This window comes from Macaca nemestrina, chromosome 7 (genome assembly GCF_043159975.1).
Source record: "Macaca nemestrina isolate mMacNem1 chromosome 7, mMacNem.hap1, whole genome shotgun sequence".
Lineage (NCBI taxonomy): Eukaryota > Metazoa > Chordata > Mammalia > Primates > Cercopithecidae > Macaca > Macaca nemestrina.
Window position 1 is genome coordinate 40,413,386 of NC_092131.1, and position 14,240 is coordinate 40,427,625.

At 45.0% G+C, this 14,240-nt stretch overlaps 2 protein-coding genes across 4 annotated transcripts in view; one reads left to right on the plus strand and one right to left on the minus strand.

Moving 5' to 3' along the window:
• The window catches only part of LOC105472865 (pleckstrin homology, MyTH4 and FERM domain containing H1), a 47,346-nt gene extending 34,050 nt beyond the window's left edge, over positions 1 to 13,296 (minus strand). For all 3 annotated transcript variants that reach the window (XM_011726417.2, XM_071099986.1, XM_071099987.1), the window contains exon 1: positions 13,165 to 13,296. In XM_011726417.2, coding sequence (XP_011724719.2) covers positions 13,165 to 13,290 — 126 coding nt within the window. In that variant the 5' untranslated portion in view covers positions 13,291 to 13,296. The remainder of the gene's footprint in view (positions 1 to 13,164) is intronic.
• Positions 1 to 13,969, plus strand: part of LOC105472866 (phosphatidylinositol glycan anchor biosynthesis class H) — a 59,317-nt gene extending 45,348 nt beyond the window's left edge. The window contains exon 4 of the mRNA XM_071099991.1: positions 12,898 to 13,969. Coding sequence (XP_070956092.1) covers positions 12,898 to 12,990 — 93 coding nt within the window. The 3' untranslated portion in view covers positions 12,991 to 13,969. The remainder of the gene's footprint in view (positions 1 to 12,897) is intronic.
• Positions 13,970 to 14,240: the final 271 nt, after the last annotated feature.

A 14,240-nucleotide genomic window follows, 5' to 3' on the forward strand; every position in this document is an offset into this window, starting at 1 on the left:
TTCTTTCTGAGCATCCCGCCCTGTCCTGGCTTCAGTCTCCCCTTCCCGAGGCCCCTTTCCTCTCAGCATTGGGTCGAAGGCAGGGCCATGCTGCTGCTCCCATAGGGCCCACCCTGTGTCATCAATAGAGAACGTTTCTCCCCACTCAGAATATCTCTGGCTGGGGACGAGTACCTCCTCACCCACAGCTGAGGACACCTCTGCCTGTAAGGGCTTCAGGACTATCACCTTATTTGATTTCTTTAATCTTAAAGAACTAGAAAGAGAAAGAGAGGCTCAAGATACATTTTTCAAAATTCTATCTTGTGAGCTGGGCACAGTGGCTCACGCCTGTAATCCCAGCAATTTGGGGGCCTAAGGCGGGAAGATCACTTGAGCCCCGGAGTTTGAGACCAGCCTAGGCAACATAGCAAGACCTCGTCTCTACTAAAATTTTTCTTCTCTAATTAGCTGGGCGTGGTGGCATGCACCTGTAGTCCCAGCTACTCAGGAGGCTGAGGCAGGCAGATCACTTGAGCCCGGGAGGTTGAGGCTGTAGTGAGCTGACATGGCACCATTGCACTCCAGCCTGGGCGACAGAGTAAGGTCCTGTCTCAAAAAAAAAAAAAAAAAAAAAAAATTTAAAAACATAAAAATTCTGTCTTGCTGCCAGTAGAGGTGTGTCACTCAGGCCTGAGGAGCATGGAAATTCTGGAAATTACACCAAGTGGGCCAAGCAAAGGGACCGAAGTTCTTGTACGTGGAGGCTCTTCAGGTACCAGATCTAAGCTAAAGACTAAAGAGCCGCGCACGAGCCCACAGCCTACACGGCATCTCTTTGCAGCTTCTCAAGCTCATGGCTTGGTAAGTGAAGTGTGCGTTGGATGTCAGCTCCCATTCTCCCCCTGCCAGGGCACCACTGTCTGTTGCCCAACTGTACACCATCACATGGAGGACCCACAAAAGCAGAGCAAATTCATGCATCCCGCTCTCATGTCTAACACCATGTGCCACAGCCTAGCTGGGACCGCTACTTCCTTCCCCAGCCTGCCTTGCCCCAGAGTAACACATATGCTTCATACATGTCCCAGAGGCGTTGCATCCCAGCTGCGCCTTCCACGAGGCTGGACAGGCCCAGTGCCCCTCACTTCCCAAGCTCCAGCCCAACCTCCTCTCTAAGGATTTGGCCTCTTCTCTGGCTATTCAACCTTCTCCCCTCAGCCTGGACCCTAGCTGATATTTACCAGTGAACTGATCAATCCTTCTCTCTTTTCCAGTCTCTCAGCTGAAATTCTGCTTTCCTTAATTAAAAGGTGGATGAGCGGGATCCCTCAGCCTGCTGCTAGACAGTGAGAGAAAAGTCACATGGGAACAGGAGTTCATGTTTGGGAACCAGGGGGACCTCTTTGCTCAGGGTGGCCTTCCCTCATCCATTGTTTCCTCCTTCCTGGGACTGGGGAGACACTGATGCTTTCAGGGCACATTCCCTTGGACACCAGAGAGTTAGAGTTATGCTCATCTGAAGATCCCAAGTAAAACTCAAGACTTAAACCCATGGGACAAAAATGCCCCAGTGCTCCCATGGATAGGGCCCGCTCTGACAGGCATTCACGTATTCAAGCCAAGGATGCCCACACCCCTTCTTTCCTTCCTCTCTTGGGGTAACACTACTCAAACCTCTCGATGGAAGCTGAGTGAGTGGGTTGGTTCTGGTCAGTTTCGGGCATCGATGTGAGCCAGATGGGCTGTCCTAAGTCAAACAGTCCTCAGGCTTGTCCCAGAGGAGTTCCTTGACCTTCACACAGTTGCCATGCAGCCACGGGGCAGATAACAGCACAGCATAAATCAATATTATGGTTATAGCGGTGGTTGTCCAGTGCAAAAGGAATTCTACTTGGTGGTGGGGGGTTGGTTGATACATAGTGGTGGCCCCCAGTGTTGGTACTGCATAACCCTTCCCTCTTCGACACCAGACCTAACTGGGCCAGCCAGGTTCTCTCTCTCCAGGAATCTGGAATCAAGAGATCAGAGGCTGGAACCAGGGAGCTGCCCTGGAGAAGGGGCACAAACCTCACCAAGTCATGGTTGCTGGATAGTTCCTTTGGTTTTGTGAGCTGCCCCAGGATCCTTCTAATAAATCCCATTTGCTTAAGCTAGCCAGAGTTGAGTTTTTGGGTGTTTTGTTTTTTTTTGTTTTTTTGTTTTTTTTTACCAGAAATAATCTAGTGAATGCAGTGATTAGGAGCATTTTCTTTTTCAAGAATAAAATGAAATACTGAATGGGAAGGCCCTGGACCCTCAATAAGTTTCCTAGGTTGAACTTCAGCAGGACTATTAAGACCTAACTAGTCTGCTCTGTAGCTTAGAAGAAGGCATAGGCTTTCCATTGAAAATGATAATTCATATTTGTGACATTCTGCAACGATTGGCTGATATTTTCTAACTTTATCTGATGGAAAAATTTGTCTTGCTCTTTTGCAAATGGAGACCAAGGTGGAGTAAAGGATAAACTTGGGTCTTACCTCCCATGGAGGCATTTCCATTTGGGTCAAGAGTGATAAGTCAATGACATTGGTCAGAACCAGAAATCGCTCTGTTATTGACAACACAGCGAGCATTTTTCCCCTCCAGATTTTATTATCTATCCCATGCGCATGCTATTACTGAAGTAGATGGAATGGCAAGGTACCTTTCAGAGCCTGGGGTCTCCCTTGGGGTATCCCCCCAGCCCTGGGTCACCCTCTGTCACTGCCAGGTGGTCCTCATTACTACCGACCCTCCCAGTCCTTGTGTCCTGGCAAGGACACTTGACAGTCAAAGCATTTCATATTCACTTTTATGTTGGAGTATTCTTTTTTCTCTGAAACTATTGTCTGAACACTTTAGCTCCAGCATCAACACTTTTCACGAGGGCAGATCTTTCTTCTTCACCCTTGCTTAAAGGGCCACACCTGGAGCTCTGCCAAGCTGGTGCTATAGGTGGGCACCCTTATTTGGCTGTTCCAGGGTTCTCTAGGACCATGTCCTCAGCTGTCCTTTCAGTGTGTGGGTCTGGGGTAACGCACCAGCCAAGGAGGTGTCAGGTTTAGGTGGCTGACAGGGATCTACTTTCACCAGCTGCACATAAGACTCATAAGCTGCCCTAGAACTGGCTGCAGCAACCTGATGAAGTGCACTTGGCACCAATCTGGCATTTAACCCCCAAGTGTGCAGTTCCTTGTCACACGCTGTGAGGTGCTGTGAAATATCAGCCCACTGTGGCAGGAGCACCTGGGACTCTCCTGCACTCCCAGCACAGTCCTGCCGTGCCAAGCAGTGGCCTGAGCCAAGAGCCACACCATCCTGGGTCTCAATGATCCCTTTGAGAAAAGGGTTCAACATTCCTTTTTTTTAGACATAATCTCGTTGTGTAGCCCAGGCTGGAGTGGCCGATCTCAGCTCACTGTAATCTCTACTTCCCAGGTTCAAGCGATTCTCGTGCCTCAGCCTCCCAAGTAGCTGGGATTACAGACGTGCACTACCATGCTTGGTTAATTTTTGTATTTTTAGTAGAGATGGGGTTTCTCCATGCTGGTCAGGCTGGTCTCGAACTCCTGGCCTCATGTGATTCGCCTGCCTCAGCCTCCCCAAGTGCTGGGATTACAGGCATGAGAGGTTCAACATTATTACCGCTGCTTTGCACCCATGGGAGAGAACAGCACACCTAAGAGGTAAGGCTCTGGAACTTGACTGACTCCCCCACAGTGTGGCTTTAGAAAATTCCTTAACCTCTCTGTGCCTCAGTTTCCTCATCAGTAAAAAAAATAATAATAATATGAATAATGACACCTCCTAGGATCGCTGTGAAGATTCCACACAGCGCCCCACGTAAAGCACATGTACATGGCCTGGCATTCGGAAGTTTATTGGTAAAAGCTACTTGTTGGTTTTTGCCTGTACAAAGATGGCACTTAGGAGCAGGGAGACCAGTTTGGCCAGGACAGTGTGATGCTCGCCTGTTGTCTCAGCATGACTAGTAATAGAGCCCCCTTTCACTTTCTCTCCAGAGTGATAGATTTAGGTAATAGATTATATGATCGGACTACTTACGGTTCACCTACAGAAAGAATGGGTTTAAGCCAGAGGTTGCCCACTATTAATTTAAAGAGTGTCCTATAAGACCTATACTGTGCTGTGGGCATATATGTATATAGCTAAACAGGGCCACCTGGTCTGTGTAGGGCTGTGTGTATATACATGTAGGACATTTAGGCTACACTTATGTAGCTAAACAGGGCCACTGTCATAAGCACTGTACATGCATTAACTCATTTATATTTCATAACAACCCCAGAAGGCGGGTACTATTAGTATCCCTATTGTGTGGATCAGGAAGCTAAAACAGAGAGGTAAGGTAACTTGCCTAAGGTCACACAGCTACTAAGATTCAAAGCCAGAATTCAAACGCAAGCAGACTGGCTCCAGAGTCTGTGCTGTCAGCCACTATACTACACTGCCTCTCACATCCAAATCTCACATGTCACATAAAAATCCAGATTCCATATACATCTTGATTTCCACCTTCTCTTAAAAAATCAAAAGATCTGGCCACACTAGCATTATATTTTCTATTTTCTATAGCAGTAAGTGGCTTCAGCCCTTCCCCTCACGTTTTCCCAGAACCTCTCGCTCTCTTCATTGTCTCATCTATCTAAATTAACTGCAAACATTTGAATTTGCAACCCCCCGTTTAGCCATTAAATTGTTCTAACTCTGTTGTTATCAAAGACAATTGTTTTGGCTGGGTGCGGTGACGCACGTCTGTAATCCAAGTACTTTAGGAGGCCGAGGAGGGTGGATCACTTGAGCTCAGGACTTCGAGACCAGCCTGGACAACGTGTTGAAACCCTGTCTCTACTAAAAACACAAAAATCGGCCAGGCATGGTGGTGTTCACCTGTGGTCCCACCTACTCGGGAGGCTAAGGTGGGAGGATTGCTTGAGCCTCAGGGGCAGAGGTAGCAGTGAGCCGAGATGGTGCCACTGCACTCCAGCCTGGACAACAGAGTGAGACTTTGTGTCAAAAAATAAAAAATATAAAGACAAGGGTTTTTTTTTTTTTTTTTAGCAACAGATCAATTAAAATCATATGCTTATTCCCAAATACATAAAATACATGAATGTGGGGCTGGGAAGAGAAAGGGCTCCAAGTCTTGTCTGTGGGCTCCACTATACCCCACAACCCCAGAACCTCTCTGGGCCACATGGGGCTCCAGGGATCCACTGGAAAGACAGCTGAATGGGGTCCGAGGTAAGGCCATGGCAGAGGTTAGTTGCAGGAGAGACTTTCAAGGGCATAAGAATTACACGTGGGCTTTATCACCATGCAGATTCCTGGGCTCTGCTCACAGAGCTTTTCTTTAGCAAGTCAGAGACATAGCTCTAGAAAGTGCTTGTAAAGAAAGTGCTTGTGGATGAAGGAGGTGGTCCACAGACCACATTGTAAGAAACAGTAGCCTGGCCACAGAATGCAAAACAAAGCTGACTCCTTTAGGGATGTAGCCTGGAGCCATAACCCCATCAGCACCTCCTCGCAAATGGTTCACCAGCACTACAGAACTCATCCATACCATGGTTCCTGAGAAATACTATGACGAGCAGGAGGGCAGCCTTATATAAAAAATAGGGGGTTAGAAAAATAATTTAAGGTCGGGCACAGTGGCTCACACCTGTAATCCCAGCACTTTGGGAGGCTGAGGCAGGTGAACCACTTGAGGTCAGGAGTTCAAGACCAGCCTGGCCAACATGGTGAAACCCCGTCTCTACTAAAAATACAAACATTAGCGGGGTGTGGTGGCGCGTGCCTGTAATCCCAGCTACTCGGGAGGCTGAGGCAGGAGAGTCTCCTGGACCTGGGAGGTGGAGGTTGCAGTGAGCTGAGATCACACCATTGTACTCCAGCCTGGGTGACAAAGTCAGACTCCGTCTCAAAAAAAAAAAAAAAAAAAAAAAAAATTAAAAATCTCTCTTTTACACACACACACACACATACACACACACACCCCACAGAATAAAAGCCCTAGAAGGCATCTTCTCCCAAAACAAATCAGATTTGTGAGCACAGAGACCTGCTAAGACCCATTCCATGATGATTTTATGCAAACTTCAACACACTTCCAACTCATCCTTGTATTCTCCTTTTATGGTACCTGGCCTTGTCACAAAGTATGAGATATTTTAGGATATGTTTTTCTGGGCTACCCATATGTTGTGAAACTGGTACTTAAGCTGAACTGCTGCCTCTGTATAATCCATCTGAGGTGGGAGGAGCAACATCCATTGTTCTCTTGCTTAAGAGGAGTAAATGGAACCATTTATCCACTCAGAAAAATTTCTGAACTACAAATTTTTGGTAGGTAGATCAAAAACTGAGTTATACTCCAAAACCTTGGTTGGTAAAACTGGCGAGCAATTGGGATACAGCGAAAGTACACATGGTTGCACTGGAACTGGACTTGGTAAACACTGCTTCATTTAGAAATTTTTAAGCTACAAACAGAATAATGTTTTGTCACATTATTTCTTCTCTCTTTTTTTTTTTTTGAGATGCAGTTTTGCTCTTGTCGCCCAAGTTGGAGTGCAATGGTACAATCTCTGCTCACCACAACCTCTGCCTCCCGGTTTCAAGCGATTCTCCTGCCTCAGCCTCCCGAGTAGCTGGGATTACAGGCGTGCGCCACCACGCCTGACTAATTTTGTATTTTTAGTAGAGACGAGGTTTCTCCATGTTGGTCAGGCTGGTCTCAAACTCCCGACCTCAGGTGATCTGCCTGCCTCAGCCTCCCAAAGTGCTGGGATTACAGGCATGAGCCAACACTCCTGGCCTATTTCTTCTTGTATTAATACACTCAAAGCCCTTCTGGCATAAAGAAGCAGATAGGGAGTAAAGAAAAACCTTGTATTCTAATATTGATGCCATGAATTCATAATGATAATTCCTACAATGCTCTTTTGTGGATAGATACTCCCACTTTTCTGATAGGATAACTGAGAAACAGGTTTAGCAAGAATGAAAAAGTCCAAGGAAGAATCACATTTTCATATCCATTTATGTGGCCTCTCAGAACAGTATCAATTTTTAAATTGATCTGAATCGCCTTTGTGGCTTCTCCAGCAGGCCAAGAAAGACAGCAAGGGAAAATGATGAGCAGAGCAGGGCAAGATGTGAATCTCAAGTCATTAACCACTCCCTCGGCCTCCTCTACTGGAAGGAAAGGGAACCCACGGCTAACCTGGCTCCAGAATGGGGTGGCTCCAGCAGGCTGGGTAACCATGGCAATAGCACACCAGAGTCAGAGGTGTAACAGCAAAGGCACAGTCTCGACTCTCCTCTCCCTTCATCCGGCTCTCTCTCCTTTAGGTGAGGGATTATCTAAGAGCCTTGGTGTTTCTGCTTTTTTAAAAAAATTCTTTCTAGCACAGATTATTCCCTGACTACAATGACAATTTTGTATGAAGGAGTCAGGTGCAAGTAGGCTGTGTCAAGGTAGGAAAAAGGGCATTCTTCCAAGCTTCCGCAGCCCACAGGCGGGTCTGATCCTAAGCAGAGACGGCCCCCCGGAGAAGCACCCAGGCTTTGCTCACCCTGCAGGATAGCCAGCAGTGAGCAGCCTGCAGTTATCTGCCCATGCAATGTCCCAGGGCCAGCTGTGTAGAGAGGTAGGGGAGCAGGTAGGTGAGAGGGCTGGCCAGAGACTCAACTGACATGGCTTCTCGCAGTGCGGGTGGGAACTGGCATGATTCTTGGCCCCAGTAGGAGCTCTCCTAAGAAACCCAAGGCATCTCTTTCTGGGATCTATAACTTGTCTTGGCTCTGCTAGGGAAAGCATCTCATGAATTGCTGGACCTGTCTTACTGGTTTAGGGATGATTGCAGAGGACAGACACAATCCTGACATTGACCAACATGGTGTTTGTGGCCTTAAGATTTCCTGCCAAGGGGTCCAGTGTCGGGCTAAGGTCCCAGTCCTTTTCTTTACTTAAGTCTCCCACCCCATGGTCCCTAGTCCAGATCTGTGTCTCTCCCCTCTTCCTTCCCACATGCCCAGTTGTTCCTGCCGTGTCTATGCCTTTCCCCTATCTTGACTCATCACACTATTCACCCCTAACATTTCCATGCGAGGGCATTCTGGTTACATGAGGATCAGAGACAGACTTGAAGACAAGAAGGTGTTGATATTATGAAAGTTCAGTTTACCCAGACTCCAGGGGCTTTAGAGAAAGAAGGTATGGTGTTTATAATGTGGCTAAGGCTTTCCAGTCACTCTGTTGGCCCCTGAGGAATAGGGTAGAGAGGCACTCTAAAACATTTATTATGAAATATTTTAGGCAAACAGAAATATGTAGAGTGTGTATATATATATATATCCTTTGAGACAGGATTTTGCTGTGTCACCCAGGCTGGAGTGTAGTGTGGTCATGGCTCACTACAGCATCAATGTCCTTGGCTCAAGCGATCCTCACACCTTGGCCTCTGAGTCACTGGGACTACAGGCACGCACCACCATGCCTGAGGAGAATAATTTTTTAAAACAAGTATCTGCCGGCTGGGCGTGGTGGCTCACACCTGTAATCCCAGCACTTTGGGAGGCCGAGGCGGGCAGATTACCTGAGGTTGGGAGTTCAAGACCAGCCTGACCAAAATGGAGAAACCCCGTCTCTACTAAAAATACAAAATTAGCCGGGCGTGGTGGTGTATGCCTATAATCCCAGCTACTCAGGAGGCTGAGGCAGGAGAATCACTTGAACCTGGGATGGAGAGGTTGCAGTGAACCAAGATCATGCCATTGCACTCCAGCCTGGGCAACAAGAGAGAAACTCTGTCTCAAAACAAACAAACAAACAAACAAAAAACATGTATCTACCTGTCACTTGTCACTTTGTCTAAAAACATCCCAAAAAATCATATATCCACCATTCAGCTTTGTCAACCCTTAATTTTTGTCACATCTGCTTCTGATGTTTGTCTTTAAGAAATGGACCATGACAGACACAGTTGAAGCCCTGCGTACTTCTCTCCAATTTTACCCCTTCCCCCTGGCATTGATCCTACACTTGGCTGTTTTTATATTTTTACCTCATTTGTATATGGTAAAAAAAACCTGGGGTTACATTTTCTTATGGCAATAAGTGGCTTCAGCATGTACCCTCATGTTCTCCCAGGACCCACCTGGCTCTCTTCACTTATCTAGCTTACCTGTAAACATTTGACTTTGCAACCCCCAGGTTAGCCACTAAATGGTTCTAACTGTTGTAATCTAAGACAGTGTTTTCAACTTTTTTTTTTTTTTTTTTTTTTTTAGCAGCAGAGCTTTTGTTCTGTTGAAATCATATGCTTATTCCCAAATATATAAAATCCATGAGCATGGATCTGGGATGAGAAACAATAAACAGTACTGTCTTTGGTTTTCAGAAGTACATAAACTGTATGATGCTGTATATATCCTTCAGATGTTTTTTGTTCAATGCTGATTTTTGAGATTTATTGATCTTACAAATGTAGTTCTACTTGATTCATTTTTAATTGCAATGTTGTATTCCACTGTACAAATACACTGAATATGTTTATCCATCTCTCTGTTGATGGATATTTAGTATGTTTCCAATTTTTCATACATCAATGCTGTAATATATATGTCACCTTGTGACCAATATATTTGGATTTATTTCTGCCACTTCATTTGTCCCTTCTGTTTACTCCTTTTTTTGATATATTATTTTCTTGTCCCTATCTGGATTTAATAGACTTTCCTTTTTTCATTTCCTCACTCTACTGGTTTGAGGTATGTATACTCTGTTTCTATTTGTTATCCCTCCCATTAGTCTAGACTTAAAGATTGCTGGTTTTTCCCTATTATCTATCCTCTCTTTCTCATATGAATAGAACCCCCAACTTTTAGCTGAGCGCATGGTTATTTAGAATAAAGACTACATTTCTATTTGTAGAAATGTACAAACCTTCTTTGTAGCTGGGTATAACCATGTGAATAAGATCTGGCCAGTGGGATATCAGTAGAAGGAAAGTATGAAACCTCTGAGTCACTAACTTAAAGGGAAGGGGTTGAAATGTGACTATCAGGTGACCCATCTTCACATATCCAGAGGATATCACCCTAGAGCTGGACTGCTTGTGTCTGGAAGGTTACATGAGAAAGAAAGAAACATCAGCCTGGTTTACACCATTGTTATTTGAGGTTGTTTCTTACAGCAGCCAAACAATTATCTAACCAAACTATGATTTTTAAAAACTTAACCTGGTTAGACTTACTGTTTCCTGAATCTGAGGCTTCACATCTTTCATCAAGTTTGGAAACTTTTCAGCCACTATCTCTTCACAAGTAATACCTTTCCTTCATTCTCTTCTCCACTTTTGGAATCTTATTTGATAGACATAGGACCTTGTCATTCTAACATCCAGGTCTCAGCCGCTGTATCTTTATTTCTATAGGCAGCATGCTGGAAACTTTTCAGATTTTCTTAGGTCTGTCTTCCTGTCCATTAAGTCTGTCTTCCGTGGTGCCTAATCTGATGTTTAATCTATCCATTAATACACTTTAATTTCAATGAAAACATTTTCGCTTCTAAAAGTTCTATTTAGTTTTCAAGTCTACCTGATCTTTTTAGGTAGTGTCTTGTTCTTGTCTTATGCTTTCAATTTCTTTGTTATGTCTTCAAAACTTTTGAACTCATTTATTTTATAGTCTCTTGGCAACAGTTCCACTATTAGAAGTTGTTGGGGATCTAGTCCAATTGTTTTTTGTGTATGTGGATACTCATTCACTGTAGATTATTTCCTCAAGTATTTAGTCATTTTTGATTATATATTCCTCTTCATTAAGGCTTTTTTTGTTGTTGTTCTGTGTGGATCCTGTGTGATCTGAATTAAGGTCGTGTGTCTCCAGAGAGGTTTTGTTTCTGTCCCTACCAGGCTCCCCAGAGGTATCACTGGCCCAGAGCTTGAGTTTCCTAAACCACACAGGTAGTGTAAATCCTAACATTAAACCAGTATTATCGTCAGGTTCTCAGGAGAGACTCTACTCTTGTTTTCCTACCCAGAACCTTAACTAAGTCGGAGAAGCTGTTGTCATCTCCTGTGCCAGTGAACGATTTTCCTTTTCTTGTCTACCCTGTTATTTAGGGTAAGTTCTTTAATATTCCTGGCCATTTTTTATTTTTAAATTTTGTTCATACCGACACTAATCAAAAGAAATAATAGTCCTGACTTTATGCAGAAGTCTGTTTCAGCTCCAGCCTCCAGCTGGCTAGTCCTCGTTTCTATCCCTACAGATGTTAAAACTCTTAACTTCAAACCTTACATTACTCTAGGGAGGCCAGTCACACGCCACCTGCCCCTCAATCAGCTGTCAGAGTCGAGTACCACTGTGGCTTTCCCCTCTTCATTTTGTTACCTGAGGATGTTTCTTACTTTTTTCAGTGCTCAGTTCTTCATTTACATGAATATTTTAAATATTTAACCCAGTATTTCCAGGTGATTCATAGCGGGGTTTTTTTGTTTGTTTGTTATTTTGCTGTCCATATTACTAGAAACAGAAGTCTCTTCCCTCTGAGGTATATCTCAGACTGCCTGGCTGAGTCAATCCCTACTTATCCTTTCCTTCCCTCACGTCCCTCCCCCAATACCATAGCCTAAGACAGGGTTCTCAAACTTCTTAATGTACAGAATCATTTTCTGAGAGATTGTTAAACATGCAGATTATTAGCAACCCCCCAGGAGACTTCAGTTGAGAGGACTGGGGTGGGACCCAGGAATATGCATGCTTAACAAGCACTCTAGGTGGTTCTGGCCAAACGGTTCTGACCACACTTTGAGAATCACTGTCTAAGGTCTGCTGCGCTTTCCTGATGTATATCCATCCCCCTCTATTGGCAGTACCTGGCAGGAGCCCTGCACATCTCTGTTTTGCAAAGTCTGAGTTAGGAGACAAGAATGCCAACAGACCCAAGGTTCAAGAGTTCTAGTCCAGACTAGTCCAGGACCACTCCCCTTAGCCATGATGATGCCACTGATTTGTCCTGCTGGACTCCAGCTATCAATAAAACAGGTCATCCATTCAGGTCATGCTCCAGAATGCCTCTAAAAGTTAGCAGTTTAGAATGTATCTTCCAGCCGAGTGCAGTGGCTCATGTCTGTAATCCCAGCACTTTGAGAGGCCGAGGTGATCACCCGAGGCGAGGATCACCTGAGGTTGGGAGTTCGAGACCAGCCTGACCAACATGGAGAAACCACATCTCTACTAATAACACAAAATTAGCCAGGCATGGTGGCGCATGCCTGTAGTCCCAGCTACTTGGGAGGCTGAGGCGGGAGAATAGCTTGAACAGGAGGCGGAAGCTGCTGCGGTGAGCTGAGATGGCGCCATTGCACTCTAGCCTGGGCAACAAGAGCGAAACTCCATCTCAATAAATAAATAAATAAATAAAATAAAATAAAATAGAATAGAATGTTGTCTTCCCACAGAAACATTAGGAAAGGTGGTCAGTTTCCCAGACCAGCCTACCCAAACCTGTAAATAAAATAATTATTCTCATTTAAGACCTATTCTATGTCAGGACCTTTACATATGTGATCTGATCTAATTCTCAAAATAACTCTTAGAAGTAGACATTTGTGTTTCTGTCTTAGAGGTGAAGGGAAGACCCTGTCTTCCCCAGGGTCATATAGCCAGTAAGTGGCACAGCCAAGCTAGGTCTGGCTCCAAAGCCTGTGTCCTTGTTACCAGGAAAGCAGACCACCTCCTGTAGCTCATTTATTTAACAAAGGGTGAGAGGAAGGATAGAGATTTCTGTTTTCTCCTGAAACACCGTCCTTCCCCACACTGAGAAATAAATGTTAAGGGAATAATAGAACCTCTCCTTTGCAGCCACAGGTGACTCCGGAAGTGATGGGGGACCAAGAAGATCGGCAGCAAGTCTTTGGTGTGCCTTATGAGCAAGCAAAGACGCAAGCAAGATAACAGCTTAGTAAACTGCTCAGAGTTTGGTCTTAAACTGCCTTGGGTTTCATTTTGCATGTGGGGAAAAGCATCTTACTGAAAGTTGACTTTCCCCAACTCTCCCTCTCTCACAAGGCCCTCCCTGCCATAAACCTCTGCATGCAGAGAGGCAGCTCCCCGCTCTGAGGGACTCACCTTGTCAGCCAGCAGCTCCCTTATCTTGCTGGCCTGTAGGCGGAACCGGAAAAGCTGGGTTTCCAGAGTCAGGCAGCGTTTCTGCCAGTCTACGCTGGCCCGCGCATCCACCTTGAGTTCTGCCATGATGGAATCGACTTCTGGATTATTCCGGGGAGCCCTAAGAACCAGCATGCAGAAAGAGGAAAAGATAAATAAGCGTGTGAGGAAGAGTTCTGTGGGGAAAGAACGGGAGGGGACCAAAAGACAGACAAAACAGGGCTGGGGAAGAGAATCGGTTACTGATCCCCAGGGCCCCTCCCTGCCTTCCTCAGCTCAGTATGTCCCGCTCCATTGTAAGTTAGCTGAGAGCCTCAGGAAACCGCGAAACCTGAGAAACCGTAAGGAGAACCTAGTCTCATTTGGACAGAAGTGAAAAGTAGGGCTCATTTGTTTTTCAATTATCCACACAACAAACTTATCCATTAAATAGCTATTTACGTGCCTGACCCTGTGCTCTGCACTGGAGATGAAAACAGAACTAAGAGAAATTCCTTGTCTTTGGGTTTTTCAAGGAACTCTTAGGAAAATCTAATTACAGTGTAGTCATAGTTGCCAAGTGACATGCAGATAAATGGGAATGGGAGCTGGGAAAAGTGGGAGGGATGTGTTTAGGGAAGGCTTAAAGTGGGTAACAGATGCATCCAAGGTCACATCGCTAATTAGAGGCAGAACCCTGGTTCCCAGTTTATTTCTTATTCTATTTCATTTATATAAGATGTTAGATGAGAAAAAAATGGAAATAAAATATAATGCTTTGAATGTCCTTGAAATTGTGTTCATTGTTATCATCGAATCATCCATCCCACTTTGGAATAGATTCTCACCATTTCCTTCAGGTTCTAAGATGCAAACCAGAAAACTGCTAGATATTTTGCTGCAATCTCAGGAGAAAGCCACAAGTCTTTGGGAAAAAAATCTGTAAAAATTCAGAACAAATCAAGTAGATACCTATAGTATGTCCAGCCAGTGGAATCCACCCAGATGCCCCGTGGACATATTTAGAGAAAAAACACTGGATGGAGGATGAGAAAAGG